This window comes from Bubalus kerabau, chromosome 16, assembly GCF_029407905.1.
Source record: "Bubalus kerabau isolate K-KA32 ecotype Philippines breed swamp buffalo chromosome 16, PCC_UOA_SB_1v2, whole genome shotgun sequence".
Lineage (NCBI taxonomy): Eukaryota > Metazoa > Chordata > Mammalia > Artiodactyla > Bovidae > Bubalus > Bubalus kerabau.
Genome location: NC_073639.1, coordinates 74,975,119 through 74,998,662, shown reverse-complemented (window position 1 = coordinate 74,998,662; position 23,544 = coordinate 74,975,119). Strand labels below are relative to the sequence as shown.

At 48.6% G+C, this 23,544-nt stretch overlaps 1 pseudogene and 1 gene segment (V, D, J or C); one reads left to right on the top strand and one right to left on the bottom strand.

Annotated features, from left to right (window-relative positions):
- The window catches only part of LOC129629599 (immunoglobulin lambda variable 1-40-like), a 52,131-nt gene extending 28,977 nt beyond the window's left edge, over positions 1-23,154 (bottom strand). Inside the window, 2 exon segments of the V gene segment in view lie at positions 22,747-22,960; positions 23,070-23,154. Of these exon segments, the coding sequence occupies positions 22,747-22,960; positions 23,070-23,124 (269 nt within the window).
- Positions 9,752-11,460, top strand: LOC129630281 (adenylosuccinate synthetase isozyme 2-like; annotated as a pseudogene).
- Positions 23,155-23,544: the final 390 nt, after the last annotated feature.

The window sequence follows — 23,544 nt, the reverse complement described above, 5'->3', positions numbered from 1 at the left end:
GGTGTGTTCAGGTTCTGCCATGTGAGCAGGTGCACAGCACCTCCTGGTGTCGTGTATGGGGAATGTTCGTGGTGGGGAAAATGAGGAAGGAAGGGCTGCCCTGTATCTTCCACCTGAAAGTCCATCAATCATGAGTGTGTGTTCACTGCCCACCGACCCCACTGCTCTCTGTCTGACTCCGCCCAGGGCCCCTGGGAAACTCCGGTCAGCTGCTCCTTCCATCCAGGGGGTGAGAGCAGGCCCTGCTGAGCTGCGGCCCTCAGGGAGGGGAGCCGGGCTGAGGGGCCTGCTGTGCTACAGAGATCATGGATGCTCAGCTCCCCGGGCTCTGACGTCTCGGGAACACCAGGGAGGGAGGGGGTGACCACAGTGCCAGCCACCTGCACCTGCCTCACATTCAGCACTGATGGCCCAGCTGGGGTCAAGGCTCAGGTCTTCTGGCCCCACAGTCAACAGCAGAGGGGACGGGGTGCACACGAGCCTGCTTTTCCCCTCGCTCGGTCTCCCCTTGTTTCTGCTCCATCTCCCAGCCCATTGCTGCGTCCAGGGGCGGGACCCTAGGGGCTATCCACGAGTTGAGGAGCCGGCCATGACCTGGCATCCAGGCACCCGGGAGTCAGTGGGGAGTGTGGGGATTTGGCGAGCCAGTTCTGAATAAGGTTCTTCCAGGAACATAAATCGTCCCATGAGCTCGAGGTCTGTGCTTAGACAACAAAGATTTGTGGCAATTCCACCCAATTTCTGTCTTATTTTGAAATTAAGTTGTTAATAGTATTTGGGGGGTTTTGTATTTTTATTGTGAATTGGGAGTCAATGTGTCATGGGATCGCAAAGATTCAGACACGACCGAGCAACTGAACTGAACTGTGTCATGGGAAGTTGATGTGACTAGGCCCAATTTAAGACAATTCTCAGGGGTTATTTCACAGTAATACACAAAGACATATTTCTGGAATTTTGATGTTCTTATATATTTTGGGGAGGTTCTTGTTAACCACAGGTTTTTGCCACCAACAAATGGCTGTGATTCAGGAGCTCTAGATGGGAAATTGCATTTCTAGAAAATTCCACTACTTGTGTCCCTCCCATCAAATGAAATATTAATTTGTCTGCAAGATCAAGTTCATGATACATCTCTTAGTGTGATTTGAATGACAAGAGTCCTAATGGCAGTGGTGGGGGTCTGAGTCTCCCTGTGGAGCCAAGCCTCCTTCCCAACAACATGGGCAGAGAGGGGTCCCCTTAGAGAGATGGACACACCGGGGAGAGCTGGGAGGAGACACGTGGCCATGAACCACGGGACAGGAGACGGGCCCAGAGCCTCCCTCCCCATGGGGACCTTGACCTGTCCCACCCCCTCCCTACCTCTCCTGCCACTAAGCGCTGAGCCCTCTGAGCACAAGGGCAGGTTTTGGTAGCACTTCCCCAAGGGCTTACATCACTGTGGCGTTGTAACTACCAGTTCCCAGACCACAGTGATAACCGGCTTCGTCCTTGGGCTGGGCCCCCGTGATGGTGAGGGCGGCTTTGTTCCAGAGATGGAACAAGAGAAGCAATTACAGACCCCAGACAGGCGACTGTTTGTGCTATAGAAAAGCAGTCCGGGAGCCTGGCCCGGGGTCTGCTGGAACCAGCTAGGGTAGTTACTGGTAGTGACTGACCCAGAGCTCAGTCCACAGGTGAGAGTGACCATCCCTTCTGGAGACACTGACAGTGATGGCTTCTGGACCACAGTCTAAGCATCTACCACTAAAAGCAACAGGAGACAGACAGGGATTGTTATGGAGACAAGGACCCTGAGACTCTGCTTGGAGATGCCCCAGAGGATGCAGAGTCCCAGGCCCTGACCTGGATCGTAAGTGAGGAGCCAGAGCAGAAGCACCATCCAGGCCATGGTGAGGACCCTCCCAGGACATGGCCTCCTTGTCTTCCTGGGCTGGAGGTGGGGTCCTGGACCTTTGCATGCCTCACGCCCCATGAGGAGGAGGAGGGGCCTCATGCAAATTGCTTCCTTCTCTCCCTGCCCAGGTCAGCTGAGGTCCCTGGGGGGTCTTGAAGGAGGCAGACTCTAGACCACACAGACCCAGGACAGGACAGTGTGGAGATCTGAGTGATGGGAAACTATCTTTTACCAAGTGTTCCCCATGACCCTGGCAACCTGGGTCCTCCAGCTCCTCCCTGGAGAGTCTGAGGCTGAAGGAGGAGATGGGGTGTCCTCACCTCCTGCCCGCAGTCTAGTCCATCCCAAATCTCCCCCCATCCCTGGGACATTTCTTCTTTCCTCAGTGAAACCCCTGCTTGTGTTCTCGGCAGGGCCTTAGCAGAAACTCTTCCTGCAGCAGAGAGTCCCCAGGGACATCACAGCCCATGTGGGGTGTGAGGGGACAGGCGTCTCCCCAGACTCAGCTCTGGTCCCTGTCCCAGGAGCAGCAGTCGGGGGAGCAGGCCTGAGGGAATCTCACATGTCGAGTTGCAGGGCCAGGCTTGGGGCGACAGACTCCTTTGTTTTAAGAGGCATCTATCATAAGGAATTAATTTTACTTCAGGTTTTGAGGGGACAGTTCACAGTGTCACTATGAAATTGTGACATCCTGGGCAATATCAGATCTAACAGTTCAGGAAAACATGTGTCTCATGATGGAAAATAAAAGTAACAGTGTGTGAACACTTCAGTGCGAACGTGAAACATTTAAAATTTCCTTTCAATTGACTTTCTGCTGTGGAGGGTGTAAGAAGATTAAGCAGGAGCATAGACTCTCCGAAATAATTGGGGAAGAGGAGGAACAAAATTTGTGCTTCTCTCAGTGTGAGATAAAGCCTTTATTTGGTATTCATGTTTTCAGTTCAGTTTAGTCGCTCAGTCGTGTCCAACTCCTTGTGACCCCATGAATCGCAGCCCGCCAGGCCTCCCTGTCCATCACCAGCTCCCGGAGTTCACTCAAACTCATGTCCATCGAGTCGGTGATGTCATCCAGCCATCTCATCCTCTGTCGTCCCCTTCTCTTCCTGCCCTCAATCCCTCCCAGCATCAGAGTCTTTTCCAGTGAGTCAACTCTTCACATGAAGTGGCCAAAGTACTGGAGTTTCAGCTTCAGCATCATTCCCTCCAAAGAAATCCCAGGGCTGATCTCCTTCAGAATGGACTGCTTGGATCTCCTTGCAGTCCAAGGGATTCTCAAGAGTCTTCTCCAACACCACAGTGCAAAAGCATCAATTCTTCGCTGCTCAGCTTTCTTCACAGTCCAACTCTCACATCCATACATGACCACTGGAAAAACCGTAGCCTTGACTAGATGGACTTTTGTTGGCAAAGTAATGTCTCTGCTTTTGAATATGCTATCTAGGTTGGTCATAACTTTTCTTCCAAGGAGTAAGCGTCTTTTTATTCATGTTTTATTCCCTGGTAAATGAGCTATTTATTAAAATTCACATGATTATTTTATTTTCTCTATACATGCTGGAGAGAGTCAACTCATATCAGAGAAATATTTGTCTTGAATCTGTTTCCTATTATGAAAATATTTGCTGATACAGTTGGATTAAAGGGGGATTTTATATCTATCAAACTCTTTAATTGAAGAGAAATATTTAAAAACATGGAAAAGAAGTTAATAGGGAGGTAAAAACAAAATATCAGTTTCCATATATGTCACTAGACAACATTGAAAAATGAGAAACTGCAGCAAAATAAGAAAGAAATAATTGAAACAATGCAAAGTTTATTGAAGCAAGTTCATTTCTGTTGTGTGATGGTCACTGCTCTTCGCTTAGACATCAGATCACCTCCAGGACGAGACAGAGGAGCAGGAACTGAGAGGCAAGCATGTACTCTGAGCTGAGAGCTGTCATGTCCCCTGGGGGCCCAGGTGCAGGACGTCACCCTCCAATGAGGACCCTGCTGCCCACATGGACAAAGCCAACTGAGGAGGTGCCAGCCTGCCTGGCCAGGACCCTGCGCTCTCAGGACCAGGCCCACAACGCCCCCTGCTGGACTCAGGCCTCCTCCTCCCCCACTTCACACCACAGCCTCCTGGAAGGGCTTTCTCACACTTGCAGCTGGGTCTCCCTGATGTCACCGCCCAGGGCAGAAGAATGAGTCCCCTCCGTGTAGTTTGTGGTTGGTCAGCGATCTCTCCAGGTCACTAATGACCTGCAGACTCAGGGAATGCTGATGTAATTTCGGATTCTCTGTTGTCTCAGTTTGCACTGCCTGGCTCCTGCGGTCACTACCAGAGCACAACAACCACGAAACAAGTTCAAGGCTTCAAAGTCCCAGAGTGTCCATGGGTTATACCTGATCGTGACTCTGTCGTGATTCTCCCAGGTTGAAACGTGGTTGATGTTGTGTCTGCAGGGTCTCCCGGAGTTGTCCCAGCCCTAATTGCACAGCTCTCTTCTTATTTCTGTCTTTGCAGAGAGAATATGACATTCTGGGGGAAAACATGTCGTTTTCCTGATTACTTCCAAGATCCTGACAGCATTTATTTCTGACTCCAATATATATATAAGGTGTTTTCAGTTTGGTTTCATAGCCTTTCTGTTTAAAAGGCTTGATGTAAGAGACTGTGGCTATAAACGGGAATCTCATCCTTTTTAGGGGTTCCTCCTCCATTGCTGGACTTAGAAACCCTTATGACCTGTTACCTGACCCTCAGTGGATACAGTGCAAGTTCACGTGTTAGACTCCGTAGATTTAATAGTAGTGATTTTACATTGTCTGTGTTGAAAAGAGTGATATTTATCCAATATCATCTCAAATAAAGAACCAGGGAGCAAAAGTGGTAGAGGCCATGAAGGAAAAGAGGATAAAATGAGCAAGTGATGAATCTGAGAGCCACGTGCTAATGGGGAGGGTCTTCTAGTACCTGGAGATGAGGGGCTTCTCAGGGAACACTCCCCAGAGAAAGGGAGGCACCCAGCTTCCCTAAGTGTGCGGGTCCAGGGCAGAGTACAAAGCCTGGAGCAGGAGCAGGACATGCAGGGGGCGGGAGAGGCCTCCCCCCCTTCAGGTCTCCAGGCACAGATGTTGGGCTTCTGCTTCTTCATCATCCTGCCAAGTACCTGTGATGGGCCCTGTGTATCTGGGTGCAGCAGAATTCTGTTTGCATTTGGAGACCAGAGAGAAAAGGAGTTATAATCAATGACCCCATAAAGATGGACCAGGATGAGTCTCAAGTTAGGTTCTGGTTGATCACACACGGATGATCAGGAAGCATTTTAGCAGTATCAGGACTATTTTTGTTTAGTTTTGCTTTCCCCTGAGATTTCATATAAACTGAATGGATAGTTGGAAGTAGATTCATCATGAAACAGAAGGTTTTCAAGTGTAGTAGGTACCTATGCAAGGTGTGTTGCCGGGGTCCAGCCCCAGCAGGATGCAAGGGTTCCCTCAGGATGACGGCGTCAGCGAATAGGGAAAGTAAAGAGGGGAGAGAAAGAAGCTTGATCTTCCTTGGTTTACACAGAAAGCCAATAAAGTTCCTGACACGGAACTTGCTCTGTTCACATAGGCGGCAGGTGCCCTCTCGGTGGGGTGAGGACACAGGACGCCCTCTCCCCGGCAAAGACGCAGGGCACCTTCCCAATCGGGTCTTAGAATCCCAGGCAAAAAAGTGAACAGAGAGCCCCTGTGATTCAAGTAGTCATCCTGAAAGAAGAACAGAGAGAAAAAAGAAGAGAAAAGGAAAAAAAGAATGACACGGGGAGACCAAGCTCTGATGAAGCCGGGTCTGCAGCTTTATTTTCAAAAGGAGCTTTTATACCCTGAGTTACCCATTTCCAGAAGTGAAAGATATAGAGTCATGCAGAGTCAGCTCAACACTACATCAGTTTGACCTTCATCGGGACCAGGATGTTTTTTGCATAACTTTATATTTACAAGGGTCTTTGTGTTATGCACATTATCTTCTGGCCCGCAGGCCTATTGACATTTTATGACCTTTTTCTGATAAAGGTTGGTCAACCAGAAAACTTGCTTTCCCTTAAACTGTTTCTTCTTTATTTTTCCAATCTGTGTCTCCCTCAGAAAGTATTAAATAAAGTTGCATTCTTATGAAGCAAAGGTGCAGTGGGTTCCAACAAAGAAAGAACTTATTAACTCAAGGGTCCTATGTTGCTAAGGCCAAGGCTACTGCTTGTTTTTCTTGTATACCAACTATTTTTGCTAATGCACTCCCAGGTGCACTTTGCATAAAGGACAAGGAAACTCAGTAGCAAACACTGGCTCAACAATGCAGTATTATTCTAATACAGCTTTTTTTTTATCACTTGAAGGTTATGCTTGGGGTGTTGTGAACAATCATGTGCGTTAGTTGCAAGAGTGTGGATAAACCTGCCAAGCAAGCTAAAATAGTAACAGAGGGGTTAAAGTAAAAATGCTCCTTTCAAGCCCAGGAGGCTTATTAACTAGAGCCCTAACTTGATTTTCTTCAGAGAAAGGTGGTCGGGGATAGCCCCCTGTAAATGTCAGAAGAGTTGGTGAAAGGCATAATGTAATAAACAGTAGACAGACAGATTTTAGTTTCGGGGTAGATGCTCGAGCAGGTCCAGGGAATCCCTCGAGTCCTGTTCTGCCTTTGCCTGTCAGGTCCTCTCCACATGACCTTTGTCATGGGTGGGATCTCCCGTGGTGGCTCCTGGCAGTGTGTGAAACTTGAAAATTCTCCAAGAAGAAGACGGACAGGCTAAGTTTCTTGTCCCACTTTCCCAGCTGCCTGTTCCCTGACCTCCCTTCAGGACCAGGAAGGACGGAGCCCAGCGCCACGGGTGCAGGTCTGCAGGCCCAGGAGGCCCAGGGCACGGAGGCCACAGACCCATCTTCCTGCACCCCCACCACAGTGAGGCCTTGGGCCCTGATGGTCCAGGCCTCTGCAACAGGAGGACCATGAGTGACTGTCCAATTTGATTTCAGAAAAGATAAAGAAATGAGACGTGGGACCTGAAAAAAATGTTTCTGCCGTCGATGTGCCGTCAGATAATTCATAGACAGAACCTGCGGCAGAAGGCCTATCTTGAGAGGCAGCCATGTCATCCTCTGCTGACCCCTCAGGACTCACCTTGTGTGAGGGCTCAGATCATTCTGAAGGAAGGAAAATTCCCATATCTTCTCCATCCAGTTACTAGGAGCCTGGAGGACCATGAGTTGTAGAAAATGCTGACCTGTTAGCAGCACTGTGGAAATGAGGAGGGAGCAGGGAGCAGGAGCCAGGGCTCCTGTCAGCATCTGAGCTGTGGACCGGTCCCTGCAGCCCGGGACCCACACTCTGTGGGGCGAGAGGATGGAGATGAGGAGGAGCAGGGCTGCGCTGGGGCATTTCTGCTGAAGACACAGTGCCGGAGTCCAGCGCCAGCAGCCAGGGGATCAAACTGAAGAGATGAGCAGTGTCGGCAAGAAACGAAGCAGCCTCTCAATTTTCTTGGACTGCGTATTTATTTCAAGCTTAAGATTCTCTTTTAAACTTTTACAAAAGCATTAGGTCAGAGGTTTGACATTTTCAGTTCCCACTGACCCAGATTTGTTGTCTCCATAAATCATTCTTGCTCCGCAAAAGGAGTTCTTGCCTCAGCGATTCTCTTATCTACTTCTTCTCATGTGTCCTTGTGAATACACTGTAACTCATGCTAATGTCTGGGCTGCATACCACATTCCTCAGTTGATTTCTTATCTTTCTAAGTCCTGTTTGCCCCTAGTATCCCAAGCTCACTATTTCTTAAAAAGGGCTTCTAGCTATTAATATCTCTAAAGTTCCTAATCTCTGTAAGCTATAGTAGAATATGCTAACATCACAACATTCCTTAAATCTTTAGCTTCTAACTATTTTAATTATTCCTAAGCCCTACATTCAGCAAACTCCTTTGCCATAAACACCTTCCTCACAAATAGGCTTCAGATAGCAATCCCTCCCATGGCCTCAAGCTGTGGCCTACGTGCTCACCCTGGAACACTCTTTTGTAAAAGTCCTTGAACAAATGTCAGTGATTAACTTTATGAATTATTCACTGAGCACAGCTGCAGAAGGCTTTGTGCCTTCTCATGCTCCTCTCAAGAACAATAAACACCTTAATATTCCTTTCAGTCAACTCAGCCGAGGAGAGGAAAAAATAAGTCAGAATCACAAGGCCTAACTCCTTCATCCCGGGCCCGTGCCTGTGGGACAAGGAGAGGGAGTTGGGGCCATGCCTCCATTTTGTCAGTAATGCCTGATGCGGCTCCCGACACCACAGCACCTGCTCTGGGGAATTTACTCCAGGTGTTGAGGGAGGGGCAAGTGGGCTCTGTGGTCAGATATGTGGTTTCCTGGGATGCTTGCACTGTCTCGGGTCTCAGCACGATCCTGTGTGTCTCCTCCCTCCCTTCACAGAGATCTCTGTGCAGAGAAGCCTTCCTTGGAAATCGCTCTATGGAAACTTCTCGCTGAAACCAGGCTCAGAGCCAAAGTCCGAGGCCCAGGGGTTTTTGTCTCACTTCCTCGTCATCTGAGCCACTGTGGGAACCTACAGCACAGTAATCGTCAGCCTCGTCCTCCGGCTGCAGCCCAGAGATGAGAGGAGCCCTGCGCTGGATCCAAGGCGTCTTTGGATCCAGAGAAGCGGCTGGGAACCCTGGAGCCCTGGGGCTTTTGGGAGTCTGAGTTGTAGGACTGGAGGTACCGGGGAAGACTCCCTGGCCTCTGCTGGTACCAGGTTATAGGCAAGCTGCCAATGTTGTAGCCACTGCTCATGGTGCAAGAGAGTCTGGCTGATGCTCCCAGAGACGCAGACAGGGAGGCTGACTGAGTCAGCACAGGCTGGGAGAGGGAACCTGCAGACACAGACACAGGGGAGATGGGGCAGGACCTGAAGGAAAGGGTCCCAAGTCTGCGCCCCAAGGGCTGATGCAGGCTGGGGACTGAGCCCTGGTGCCTGGGGCCCATCCCTACCTGTGCAGAGAGAGAGGAACGCCAGTAGGAGAGGAGTCCAGGCCATGGTGCTCACAGAACCCTGGTCCCCACAGTGGGCTGTGCTGCCCCAGGTCTCCTTTTCTCCCCAGACTCTGCCAGAGGAGGGGCGGCCATGCAAATGAGGGTCCACTCAGGGCCCGCCCAGCCCCACCCTTAACCCTGGTGCTGGAGCTCTGCTCACAGCCCAGACGGCAGGGGAAGGAGGGGCTTTCCCCTTGGGAGCCCATGGCGGGAGCCCATGGAGGAAGCCCCTGCCGAGACTGATCCCTGCTCAGGGGACTCAGCAGCCAGAGAGGACACACTGCTGAGTCCCCCCAGAAGCACAGACCCCAACCCCAGCCCAGCTCCTGCAGTGAGTGGTGCTCCTTGAGCAGCTGTGCAAGGACCCCAAGGCAGTCCCACAGCGCTCCCTGCTGGTAACATGTGAAAAAGTTTTGCTGAAAAAAGGAGTGAAATTCAAAGTTCTCTAAGAAGGTACATTTGCTCTAGTAGAGAAAATAAGTAAACAGATGAAGATGCTTAGAAGAAACAATATTTTGTCGTGGAATTATTCCACAAAAAGACATAATGGATCCTTATTTAGCGTAAATATCTAACAAACTTCTGTAGTTATATGCTTCCCATACATTAGATTTGTATTTCTTTAAGCATTGAAAAAGATGTAAAATTTGTGGTTCTCTGAGAAAGCAGTTAAAGTGTTTTACATACAACCCATAAATAAAGCACATAAGAGGGGAATTTATAGGACTTCCCTTGTTTTCCTGTGTTTAAGGATCTGCCTGTCGATGGAGGGGACATGGTTGCAGTGCCAGATGCAGGAAGCTCCCGCATTCTGCAGAGCAACTCACAGGAAAGCCGAACTGCTGAAGCTCCATCCCCCGGAGCTGGTGGCCTGCAGCAAGAGAATCCGCCCCAAAGAGAACCCAGTGCACTGCAGTGAAGAGCGGCCGTGCCACCCCGCAACCAGAGCCCAGGAGCAGTGAAGACCCCGCACAGCCATCAATCAACCAATAAAGTGTAAAAAACAACCAGACAACCAAACCAGTAGAAGGGGACATTGCAGACTACGGTCGTTAAACATTGACCCATGTCCTCTCAACGAAATGGAAGATTAGAAAAGTAGAAAAATCCTAATATCTGGTTAAGACATTGACAGTGTTACCAAATGTTGTTTCTTTGAATATATAAGTTATATTTTATATTAAGACTCTCAAACATAAATTTACAGAGCAATCCCGTTCACATGCTCCCAGCCGCCCCCACCCCTTTCAGGCTCTTCTCGTGTCTCTGGGGCCTGGGTGTTTGCCAAGACCAACCTGGGGGCATACTCCTTGTCCAAGGTGACTGAGGCCACCCCAGGGAGCAGCCTGGGGGGAACCTGGAGACCCTGGTGCTTGGCGGGCAGTGGGACCACGAAGCCAAGAGGAAGGTGCTGGATCTGCTGGTGAGGACACCAACACTCTGTGCCACCGCCAGGGAGGAAGTAATGCTGCCTGAACAGCTGCAGATTCTGTGGAGGGTGACTTTTGTCTTTTACCCAGTGGAATCATTATCCAGTGGAACAACTCAGGCTCCCAGTGGAGCCTGAATGTTACTGCATTCATTGGAATTGATGTGGTAATTCATCTAGCTGAATTGTGTGAGGAAGCAGAAAAATATGTTCAAAAAGGGTTAGGGTTAGGGAAAGGTCTGGAAGGCTGGATAAGGCTTCCCATGCCTGACAGAGCTCATATTGCACTTGATTGTTATCAAACAGCTGATGGTATCCAGGAACAACAGAGAGGAGAACAAGCAGGAAAAAATTTGGGTACCACAAAAAGGGCATTCTCCCTGTTTGTTCTTCCCAAAAGTCCCAGGATATGCCATCTTATTTCTGACTTTGATGGCTTTTCTGAGAGGTTCCAAGTTCTGGCTAACCACTACAAATCTATATACCCCACATCGGAAATAGACATTGAAGATGAATTCCAAAAACTCAAGGGTTAAATGGAAAGGGTGAAACCAACTGCTAGATATATGGAGTTTATTTCCTATATTGAGCTTTCAAAGAAAGACCATCAAAGAAAATCTTGGTAGAGGGTGCAAATGTAGCACTGCTAGATACTGATTTTGAAAGTTATCCTTTCATAACCTCTTTGAACTGTACAGTTGGAGGTGTTTGTACTGGCTTGGGTATGCCCCCTTAAAATGTGGAGAAGTGTATGGAGTTGTGAAAGTTTATACAACTAGAGTTGGGATTGGTCCCTTTCCTACAAAGCAAGACAATGCAATTGGAGAATTATTACAAACAAGGGATAGAGAGTTTGGTGTAACTACAGGAAGGGAGAGAAGATGTGTCTGGTTGGACCTTGTTTTGATTAAATATGCTCATATGATTAATGGATTTACAGCACTGGTAGTCAAAAATTTTGATATTTTGGGCATATTTATGGAAATCAGAGTTGAAGTTGCATACAAGTTAGATGGTGAGCTTATAACTCATTTCCCAGTAAACCAAAAACTCTTAAATAAATGGGCTTAAATGTAAGACAAGGACATTTAAGGAACATTTAAGGACTTTTAAGGAACTACCTATTAATGCCCAGAATTGTTCGATTTATTGAAGATGAAGTTCAACTTCCAGTTAAATAGATTTGCTTAGATAAATCCAGAGTCTATGATTCAACTCTTTTAAGGATTTCCAGTGATACAAAAAGCATTCCTGGAGAGGTAGGGAAAGGACTTTCTTAAATATTTCATTTATAATCTACGAATTCTGAGAATAAAGACACAGAAATGAGGTTTAGGCCCAACAGTCGCTTCCAGTCTTTCAAGTTGAATGGCTGGTGTGGAGATACATTTTGGCAAGATGCAGTGTCAGCTGCCTTAGCTGGCATGATTGCCAAATCATTTGTTGTTCCTCCTGCTATGGTGCCATATTTTCTTTTCATTTTAGTAATAATATAATCAATGTTGTTTGAAATCAGATAGAATGATCTCTGTTCATTTCCAAGGCACCATTCAATATCACAGTAATCCAAGTCTACACCTTAACCAGTAATGCTGAAGAAACTGAAGTTGAACGGTTCTATGAAGACCTAGAAGATCTTCTAGAGCTAACACCCAGAAAAGGTGTCCTTTTCAATATAGGGGACTGGAATGCAAAAGTAGGAAGTCAAGAAATACCTGAAGTAACAGGCAAATTTGGTCTTGGAGTACAGAATGAAGCAGGGAAAAGCCTAATAGAATTTTGCCAAGAGAACACACTGGTCATAGCAAACACCCTCTTCCAGCAACACAAGAGAAACCTTTACAGATGGCCATCACCAGATGGCCAACACCAATATTCTTTGCAGCTAAAGATGGAGAAGCTCTATATAGTCAGCAAAAACAAGACCGGAAGCTGACTGTGGCTCAAATCATGAACTCCTTATTGCCAAATTCAGACTTAAATGGAAGAAAGTAGGGAAAACCACTAGACCATTCACTTATGACCTAAATCAAATCCCTTATGATTATACAGTGGAAGTGAGAAATAGAGTCAAGGGATTAGATCTGATAGAGTGCCTGAAGAACTATGGATGGATGTTTGTGACATTGTACAGGAGGCAGGGCTCAAGATCATCCCCAAGAAAAAGTAATGCAAAAAGGCAAATGGTTGTCTGAGGAGGCCTTACAAATAGCTGTGAAAAGAAAGAAGCAAGAGGCAAATCAGAAAAGGAAAGATATATGCATTTGAATGCAGAGTTCCAAAGAATAGCAAGGAGAGATAAGAAAGCCTTCCTTGATGATCAATGTAAAGAAATAGAGGAAAACAATAGAATGGGAAAGACTAGAGATCTCTTCAAGAAAATTAGAGATGCCAAGGGAACATTTCATCCAAACACGGGCACAATAAAGGACAGAAATGGTATGGACCTAACGGAAGCAGAAGATATTAACAAAGAGCTGTCAAGAATACACAGAAGAACTGTACAGAAAAGATCTTCACGATCCAGATAATCACAATGGTATGATGATTCACCTTCAGCCAGATCCTGGAATGTGAAGTCAAGTGGGCCTTAGGAAACTAGGGATTACTGAGGTGAAATGTGACAAAAACTAGGGTGTTCAGAGGTAAAATCCGACAGAAACTAAGGGTTCTGAATTAAAATCTGACAGAAAGTCGAGGGGGGCGGTGGTCTGAGGAAAATCAGACAGAAATTAGGTATCACTGAGATCAAATCTGGCAGAAACTAGAGGGTTCCAAGGTAGAACCTGAGAGAAACGAGGGTTTCCTGCGGTGATAACTGACAGAAACTATGAGCTTCTGAGGTAAAATCTGACAGAAATTAGGGGGTTGTGTGGTAAAAATCTGACAGGAAAAAAAAGGGTTCTGTGGTAAAATGTGACAGAAACTAGGCAGTTCTGAAGTGAAATTTGACAGAAACTAAGGGATACTGACATAAAATTTAACTATAGTCTTCTGAGGTAAAATCTGGTAGAAACTAGGGGATTCTGTGGTAAAATCTGACAGGAATTAGGTGCTTCTGGGGTAAAATCTGACATAAACTAGGGGCTTCTGGGGTAAAATCTGACAGAAACAAGGGGTTTCTGAGGGAAAATCTCACAGAAACTAGGGGGTTCTGAGGTAAAAACCTGACAGAAACTAGGGGGTTCTGAGGTAAAATTTGACAGAAATGAAGGGGTTCTGAGGTAATATCTAACAGAAACTTGGAATTTTGAGGTGAAATGTGGCAGAAAATAGGGGCTGCAGAGGTAAAATCTGACAGAAACTAGGGGGTTTTGAGGTAAAACCTGACAGAAGAACCAGCTCCTGAGGTAAAATCTGTGAGAAAGTAGGGGGGTTGTGAGGTAAGACTTGACAGAGACTAAGGGGTTCTGTGGTAAAATCTGAGAGAAACTAGGTTCTCCTTAGGTAAACCTGACAGAATATAACAGGTGTTGTGGTAAATCTGACATAAACTAGGGGCTTCTGACATAAAATCTGACAAAAACTCGGGGGTTCTGAGGTAAAATCTGACAGAATTACATGCTCCAGAGGTAAAATCTGATAGAAACTAGATGATACTGAGGTATAGTGTGAGAGAAACTAGGGACTGTTTTGGTAAAATGTGACAGAAACTAGGGGGTTCTTAGGTAAAATCTAACAGAAATCAGAGGCTATGGAGGTAACATGTTACAGAAACTGGAGGCTTCTGAGGTAAAAACTGACAGAAACCAGGGGGTACTAAGGTAAAATGTGACAGAATTTAGAGGCTTCTGATGGAAAATCTGAACAGAAGCTAGGGGCTTCTAGGGTAAAATCTGACAGAAACTAGTTGGTTCTGTGGTAAAATTTGATAGAAACTAGGGGCTCCTGAGGTAAAATCTGTGAGAAACTAGGGTGATTCTGGGGTAAACGCTGACAGAAACTGAGGGGTTCTGTGGTAAAATCTGAAAGAAACTAGGTTTTCCTTAGGTAAATCTGACATAGTATGGGGCTTCTGAGGAGGAGAAGGGGACGACAGAGGATCAGGTGGTTGGATGGTATTATCGACTCACTGGACATGACTTTGAGCAAGCTTCAGGAGTTGGTGATGGACAGGGAAGCCTGGCATGATGCAGTCCATGGGGTCGCAAAATGTCAGACAGGACTGAGTGGCTGAACTGAACTGAGGTTAAAATCTGACAGAAACTAAGGGGTTGTGTGGTAAACTCTGACAGAAATTAGATGGCTCTGTGGTAAAATCAGACAGAAACTAGGGGATTCTGAGCTAAAATCTGACAGAAACTAGGTGGTTCTGAGGTAAAATCTGACAGAATTACAGGCTCCTGAGTTAAGATCTGATAGAAACTAAGCAATAGAGAGCTATAATCTGAGAGAAACTAGAGACTCCTTTGGTACAATCTGACAGAAACTAAGGGGTTCTGACATAAAATCTGAGAGAAACTAGGGAGTCTCTGAAGTAAAATCTGGCAGAAACTAAGGGATTCTGTAGTAAAATCTGACAGAAACTAGGTTCTCCTTAGGTAAAATCTGACAGAAACTGGGTGGTTCCATGGTAAAATCAGACAGAAATTAGGGGGTTCTGAGGTAAAATCTGACAGAAACTAGGTGGTTCTGAAGTAAAATTTGACAGAATTATACAGGGTTAATTCTGATGCACGCTCTAGCTGTTTCTATGATTTTAACCCTTGTTTCTGTCATGTTCGTTATCATCATCATACATAGTAGCCTGCTTCAGAGAACCCTACTCCCTCTGCCTGAGCCTTAAACCAAGTACCTTTGGGTAGCTCACAGGGAGATGGTCTGACCCTGCCCACCTGTGAATGACTGTAAGAAAGAAGGAAATAACATATCCCCCTGCCTGAGGTTGCCATTCTAGGGAATCATTGCAAGAGTTCAATGGTCTTTTTCACTTTGTGTCCTCAATTCCCCCATCTCTCATCCCTAAAAGCAGCTAGCATCCAGGCCCCATAGAGCATGGTCATTTTGAAACATTAGTCTGCCAACTTCTTTGCAGCTGACCTTCCGAATAAAGTCATATTCCTTTCCTCTGGGATTCATTGGCCTGTCGTGAGGTGAGCAGAGTGAGCTTGGACTTGGTAACAGCCACGAACATGTAGATCAATCTGGCAGGACTGAGGTCACCTTCACAGTATGAGGTTGTCCCACCCGTGATCTCAGGGCTCCTTTCACTTATTTACAACTGTGTGAATTTCTCAACAATGTTTTCTTGTTTTCAGTTTATAAGCCTCTCACCTACTGGGTTATTCATATTCCTAAGCATTTTATTTTTTTGATACTATCTTGAATTGAATTTTAAAAGTTTCCTTCTTGCTTTTTCGCTTTTAGTAACTGGAAAACAACAGGTTTTCTAGCATTACTTCTCATAACCCTGTGGGAGAGCCTAGACAGAACCGATCCTGTTATGATGGGTACTGGTTTTACTGTTTGTGGGGCAGGTGACGAGCAACGGGCAGGTGGGAATGTGAGGTGGTGTCTGCAGCCCATGGGCCGGAAGATGACCACACAAAGGGTGACCTAGGACATGTGACCATCTACGGAACCAGAATGGCCCCAGACTGCATCCACTACTTATGGGGGAAGGAAAGGCATGGAACACGTCTTGGTTTTGGTTTTGTTTTTGTTTTGTTTTTTTTTTCATTTTTAGAAAAAAGTCATCAATGTATCAAGACCTTGGTATGTGATATTGTAAAAGCACCAACTATTCTCATATTGGTGTCTGGTGACAATAATTTGTGGAAACTCCACAAATCAGGAGCAAAGTGAATTTAATCTCCACAATAATTCAACATCATGTGGCAAGTGTTAGACAAATATATTGAACAGGAAGAATCAGTGGTGGATCTTAGCAGTGAGGGCCATGGAGAGGCAGTATTTCCAAAAGACCCAAATGTAAGGTGCACCTCAGATGCTCCCCTGTTGGCGCAGCAGTAACCGAAGAAATCTCCCCTGTGAAGAAAAAGCACAGGCGTTCATGTTGAGGGCCAATGAGAGGGGTCAGCGCTCTAGAAACTCCTGGGAAAGGGCAGATGCCCCAGTGACGGAGATTAAAGACTCCCCAGTCAGAGTTCAGGTCTGAGATGACCTCAGCCAGACCCCAACCTCAGCCCCTGAGCTTCAGGGCAAAGAGGTGCTGTGTCCTAGTGATGGGGAGATGAACTTTCTGTTTCCTTTGAGACCTTCTCCTGGGAATGGCCTGCTGGAGGGACTTTAAGGATGGAGGGGACAGGAGAAGGCTCCATGTCCAGGCAGAACCCCCAATGACCTGGAGTCAGGGTAATAGCAGCAGCAGGTCCAGCCAGATGCTGAGCAGGAAGCCGCTGGGTGGCCCCATCTCACCAGAGGGAGAGGAGTCCATACCATAACTGGTCTAGTTCCGCAAGCCTGGAGCTCTAGGTGAGCCTGAAAGGCTGTCACAGGAAGGCGGGAGCAGCAGCCTGAGCATCAGCTCAGCCCAGTGATGGCCAAGGAGCCCGAACTCCAGATTTGAGACCTGGAAAATGAGCAGAGACCCCGAGATCTGAAATGGAGCAGGGATCCCCAAGGGTCCACTACTAGTATCAGAGAGAATGAGAGCTGTTGGGACCAGGACACCTACTGGATGCTTGATGAGTCCAGAATCAGACAGAACTCTACTGTGTTTCTCTGGTTCTGACCTGACCCACCATGGACTCTGACCCCAGGGCACCTGCCCTTGGCACCAGGGATTTCTGCTAAAGTGGAGAAAATCAGACAATGTGTTGCTGCCAAGGAAAGCTGGAGAAGGGGTGAATGAAGAAAGATGTGAACAGATTTTTCTGGACCAAGTTCCCTGGTGTGATTCTGGACCCAGTCTGAGGCCAAACAGACAAATGAAACAGCTGCCTTTGCAGAGGATGTTTCTGCCCCCAGAGCCCCGACTCTGAGAGAAGAGCAGGTTTTTGTCTCACTTCCCCCCCCGGCCTGGAGCACTGTGCCATTACTGCTACTGCTGTCACCAGCTGCACAGAAATAATCTGCCTCGTCCTCAGCCTGGAGCAAGCTGATGGCCAGAGTCGCTGTGTTGCCAGACCTGGAGCCGGAGAATCAGTCGGGGACCCCCAAGAGTCAACTGGTAGCACGGTAGATGAGGGTTCTGGGGGCCGATCCTGGGATCATTTGGTACCAGCCAACATAATTGCCAGTTCCAACGTTGCTGCTGCTTCCAGAGCAGGTGATGGTGACCCTCTGGCCCAGGGACCCAGACATGGAGGGCGGCTGAGTCAGCACAGCCTGGGCCCAGGATCTTGGAAGGAGGAGAGACAGAGATGGTGACTCAGGAGTCCAGACATGAGAGCAGGGAGCAGAGCCTGTGTGTCTTCCCAGGGCCCTTCCCCTGTCCCCCCATCCAGTCACCTGTGCAGAGAGCGAACAGGGTGAGGAGCAGAGGGGACCAGGCCATGGTGGACATGTCAGGGCGTCCTGCCTTCTGTGGCCCCACAACTTAGCAGAGTGTCCCCACACTGCTTCTTCCCCTCTTCATACCCTGAGAGGGGGAGGGTCCTTTCATGCAAATGACCGTCCTCCCCGCCCCACCCCCACAATGCTCTGATCTCCTCTGGGACCTGGGTCAGCTTCCTGTGCCTGAGGGAGACCAGTGTGTGATCTGCGGCAGGGATGCCTGGGGCTTGGGAGTGGGATGTCACAGCTGGGAACCCTGAGCAGAAAGCATCAGGATGTACCAGGGGGCTGGTGTCTGCTCTCAGCCCTCCAGACACTCAGGAAAAGCCTTGGAACGCCCCCTGCTGACCTGGCCAAACATACATCTTGACCTGGTGATAGAGCTCTTAGAGTCAACATTCCCAAAACTCATCTTGAAATGATACCTTCAGGATGTGTTTGGTTGGAAAACAGCAGCCAACTGTAGCTTACCCTGTAGTGCATGTGAGTGTTACCCAGTGGATGTGTGATTTTGACATTTTCAGTGAACCAAAATGTGTTCATGGAGTAGTATAAATCTAAGGTCCTCACTTAAAATAGATGCCTAAAATTTAACTGAAGAAAATGTTGTTGTTAAGTCACTAAGCTGTGTCCAACTCTAGCATTCCCATGGTACTATTTCTAAATAATTTTCCTTGTAGCCTCTGTTCTTTAAATAAGATAATTTAAAATACTTTCTGACATGTATGGCATCTCCACTGGGGGATTTTATGTTGTAGCAGGACGTTCTCTCTGTGAAACAGGGCAGGCTGAGTTATCAGAGCCATCGGTCGGTCTCAAATCTGAGATGAGGGACAGGACATGACAAGGCAGATCAGCTGTTTTCAGGAATCTCAGACGGGACCATAGACATGGTCAGACAGAGCAGCAGTCATGGCCCCAGGGGTAGAGCCCCAGGACAGGGTTTGCCTTCCCAGCCCAGGGCCCCAGCAGCTTCTCCTGGGCTCACTGTGCATAAAATCAGTCCCAAAGCAGCTGGGCACAGACACTCCTCATCCAGGAATCATCTCCAGATCTCAGGACCAGGGCTCTTTCCCCTCCTGATTCCTCACCCTAGGGGCACACAGGACAGAGTGTGAGGTTTCAGGGAATAAATCGGCTACTAGAGGGGTTCATGGATCCCCTGGGAAACAAGGGGAATCTGGGGAGGAACAGGAAGGGGACGAATAGGGGTCACACCTAAGAGCCAGAGATCTGAGGCTTCTTGAACAGAAAGGGTTAGAGAGGTTCAAGGAGGGGCCGAGGAAGTGAGTGTTTCAGGAAGATCTGGAAACACGTCCATGATCTTCTGACAGAGTGAGCTGGGTCATGACCATGGAGATCAACAGTGTAGGTCTGTAGAAAGAGAGGGGCCCAGGATTGGGAAGAAAGTCATGAATGAGGGGAGCAGGAGGGGTGCACGGGGTGGGCTTTGGGGGCTCCTCCCCTCCTCTGTTTCTGGGAAGAGGGTGGGGACTGATGACCACCTGACCCCTTCATCCTCCAGTTCTGGGTGCTCGGCCCCGGGTGCAGCTTCTCTCCCAGGAGGAGGCCTGGGGGCTGCGGCTCTGAGTCTGTCCCCTGAGAGGAAGCACCTGCTGTCAGTCCACCTCAGGCTGCTGAGCCCAGGAGCAGGGCCAGCTCAGGGGACCATGTCGGTCTGTTGCTATTGCTGCTGCTGCCAGGTTGCTTCAGTCATGTCCGACTCTGTACAACCCCACAGATGGCAGCCCCCAGGCTCCTCCATCCCTGGGACTCTCCAGGCAAGAACGCTGGAGTGGGTTGCCATTTCCTTCTCCAGTGCATGCACGCACGCATGCTAAGTCGCTTCAGGTGTGCCGGACTCTGTGCGACCCCATGGACAGGCTCCTCTGTCTACGGGATTCTTTAGGCAAGAATACTGGGGTGGGTTGCCATTTCGTTCTCCTAGGTCTTCCTCTGGATTATTGCCGCAATAATCCAGCCTTTCCCACACCTGAGCCCGTCTTTAGAATACACTCTGTCTTCTCAGGGAACCCTGTGTATCATCTGTGTGGTGCTGTCCGTCCTCCTCCTCCAGCCCGGAGCTGAGCAGGAAATCCCGGACCTGTGTCTGCTGTGAAGGGTAAGGGGTGGCCCTTGAAGCACTGTTTTCAACTGTCTCTAGTCCCAGCAGTGGGGAGACCAGGATGGGAGGTGGGGAGTGGCATGCAGAGCCGCATGGGCAGGCTTAGGGTGACAGCGTCCTGTGCTGTAAACAGCCATGACCATGTGGAGTACCTTCAATAGAACTGCGGATTTCACGGGTAAAGGTCACCATCTCGCCATGCAATTATGACAGCTGGCAAGTTCAGTCACAACAAAGTTGGGACACATGTCTCATCATCAGAAATAGAAAAACATGGTGTGTGAACAGGTAGGTGTGGTGAGCATCATGGACCTTGTAAAACTCCCTTCCCTGTGGTTCTGGGTGGAGCCGATGGACCCGGGACGGAGGAGGGATGTGTGGGGAACGAGGAGGAGAAGGAGGTCAGACATTTCAAGTTAACGTGTGTGGAAGAGATGGGAAAGTCTTGTTCATTCTTGTTTCTTTGACATAAAAATGTAAATGCTCTTCTTACTTGTATTCATATTAGAATTGCTGCTAAAGTAGCTGTTTAATAAAATTCACATGATTTTTGTCAGAGGTGTTTGAGAACCTCAGCTCACAGAGGTGAAAAATTTATATTCCTACTGAATTCTTTTCTTATTAAATGAACATACTGATGACAGTTTGGCTGAACTTTTGATTTCATATATTTCATGTTACAAGTGTTAACATAAAGTATTAATATAACGGGAAGGAACGAGTAAGGGAGCCACAAAAACTGACACAATGTCACTTTCCGTTCTTCAATTCAAAATGTTGAAACTGCCAAATAACACACCAGGGAACGTTTTTAAATGACACAGATGGTGACAGAGCGTCCTTGCCTGCACCCCTCTTCCACGGGGAACACCCGGGCGTTCTGTGGGCAATTGGGCCGCCTCTGCAGGAGTCTCTCATCCCCTGTCCAGGTATCCCTGGAGGTCGAGGTTCCTAATGAAGTTCATTCTTGTTGTATGACCGTCCCTCTGTCCTTGGTTGGATGTCAGGTCTGGGCACTGACCCCACAACAGAGCGGCAAGAACTGAGCGGCAAGCCTGTGGCTCTGAGCTGAGAGTTGCCATGTCCCCTGGGGCCCAGGTGCAGGATGTCACCCTCCACTGAGGACCCTGCTGCCCACGTGGGCAAGAGCCAAGGGAGGAGGTGCCAGCCTGCCTGGCCAGGACCCTGAGCTCTCAGGACAGACCCACAGCGCCCCCTGCTGGACTCAGACCTCCTCCTCCCCCACTTCACACCACAGCCTCCTGGAAGGGCTTTCTCACACCTGCAGGTGGGTCTTCCTGATGTCACCGCCCAGGGCAGTAGAATGAGTCGCCTTCATCTAGTTTGGGCCTGGTCATTGATTTTTCCGGTACCTAATGAGAGATCCAACCAGTCCATCATAAAGGAGACCAGTCCTGGGTGTTCATTGGAAGCAATGATGCTGAAGCTGAAACTATAATTCTTTGGCCACCTCAGGCGAAGCGTTGATTCATTGGAAAAGACCCTGATTCTGGGAGGGATTGGGGGCAGGAAGAGAAGGGGATGACAGAGGATGAGATGGCTGGATGGCATCACCTCCTAGATGCACATGTGTTTGGGTGGACTCCAGGAGTTGGTGATGGACAGGGAGGCCTGGCGTGATGTGATCATGGGGTCGCAAAGAGTCGGGCATGACTGAGCTACTGAACTGAACTGAACTGAACTGAATGACCTCAGACCCCTGAATGGTATGCTGATACACTAATGAATTTCAGGATTCCCTGATGTCTGAGTTTGCTCTGCTGAGCTCGTGGGTTCACTGCCATAACACACCCACCCGAACCTGAATTTCCAGGGTTCAAACACCCAGCATTCCCGGTGGGTTGTGCCTGGTCATGATTCTGTCTGAGTTTCCTTCCCAGCTTGATAGGTAATCAAGGTTGAATTTGCAAGGCCTCCCAGTGCCTTCCCTGCTGACTACATGGCTCTGTTCTTATTTCTCTCTTTGCAAAGAGTATAGGGAGGCTCTCAGGTACAACAAATCTCTTCTTGGTCACTTCCAGGGGTTCTCATTTACCCTTGATCATGGTTCTCATACTACTTCTTTTTGACTCAGATATTTAAAGATGTTTTTAGTCTAATTTTACAATCTTTCTATATTAAATGTTTGATATAAAAGATTATACTTATAAATGGGAATCTCAACCAGGTCTGGGCTTCTGTTTCATCTCTGGTTAGGAAACCCTTATGACCGTTACCTGATCTTCATTGGACATGGTGAGAGGCGGTCACAGGAAAGGCAGGAGCAGCAGCCTGGGCCTCACCTCAGCCCAGGGCCGGCCAAGGAGCTGAAATGTCCTGAATCAGACACAGCTGGACGCTGCATCTCTGGTTCTGACCTGACCATCATGGACTCTGTCCACCAGGAGCTGCCTCGGGCATTCAGGTCCTTCTGCTCAATTTCAGATATTCATATAAAATGTGGTTGCCGAAAGCAAAGCCTTGGTGAGTGGGCAGAATGAAGAAGAACTGAAAGGGTTTCCCAGACCAATTTCCTGGTGTGGGGCTCAGACGCCCATTTAAAATCAAACAAACAACAGAAGTGTCTGCACTGGCAGAAGATGCTTCAGCCCGGGAGGCCCGTGACTTGAGGGAGGGCAGGTTTTTGTCTCACTTCCCCCCTGGCCTGGAGCACGGTGCCATTGTCGCTATTACTGTCAGCAGATACACAGAAATAATCCGCCTCGTCCTCAGCCTGGAGCGAGCTGATGGTCAGGGTGGCTGTGTTCCCAGACCTGGAGCCGGAGAATCGGTCGGGGACCCCCGAGGCTCGACTGGTCGCACCATAGATGAGGGTTCTGGGGGCCGATCCTTCGATCTGTTGGTACCAGCTCACATAATTACCATATCCAATGTTGCTGCTGCTTCCAGAGCAGGTGATGGAGACCCTCTGGCCCAGGGACCCGGACACGGAGGACGGCTGAGTCAGCACAGCCTGGGCCCAGGATCCTGGAAGGGAGAGAGACAGAGATGGTGACTCGGGGGTCCAGGCACGATAGCGGGGAACACAGCATGTGTGTCTTCCCAAGACCCCTCCCCTGTCTCCGCATCCAGTCACCTGTGCAGAGAGAGATCAGGGTGAGGAGCAGAGGGGACCAGGCCATGGTGGACATGTCACGGTGTCCTGCCTTCTGTGGCCCCACAGCTGAGCAGAGCGTCCCCACACCGCTCCTTCCCCTCTTCATAGGCTTAGAGGGGGAGGGTCCTTTCATGCAAATGACTGGCCTCCCCTCCATCCCCCACAATGCTCTGATCACCTCTGGGACCTGGGTCAGCTTCCTGTGCCTGAGGGAGACCAGTGTGTGATCTGGGGAAGGGATGCGTGGGGCTTGGGGGTGGGATGTCACAGCTGGGAGCCCTGAGCAGAAAGCATCAGGAAGTACCAGGGGGCTCTTCTCTGCTGTCATCCCCTCCAGACACTCGGGAAAGGGCTTGGAACGCCCCCTGGTGTCCTGGCCAAACACACATCCTGACCTGGTGATCAGAGGTCTTAGACTCAACATTCCCAAATCTGGTCTTGAAATGATACCTTC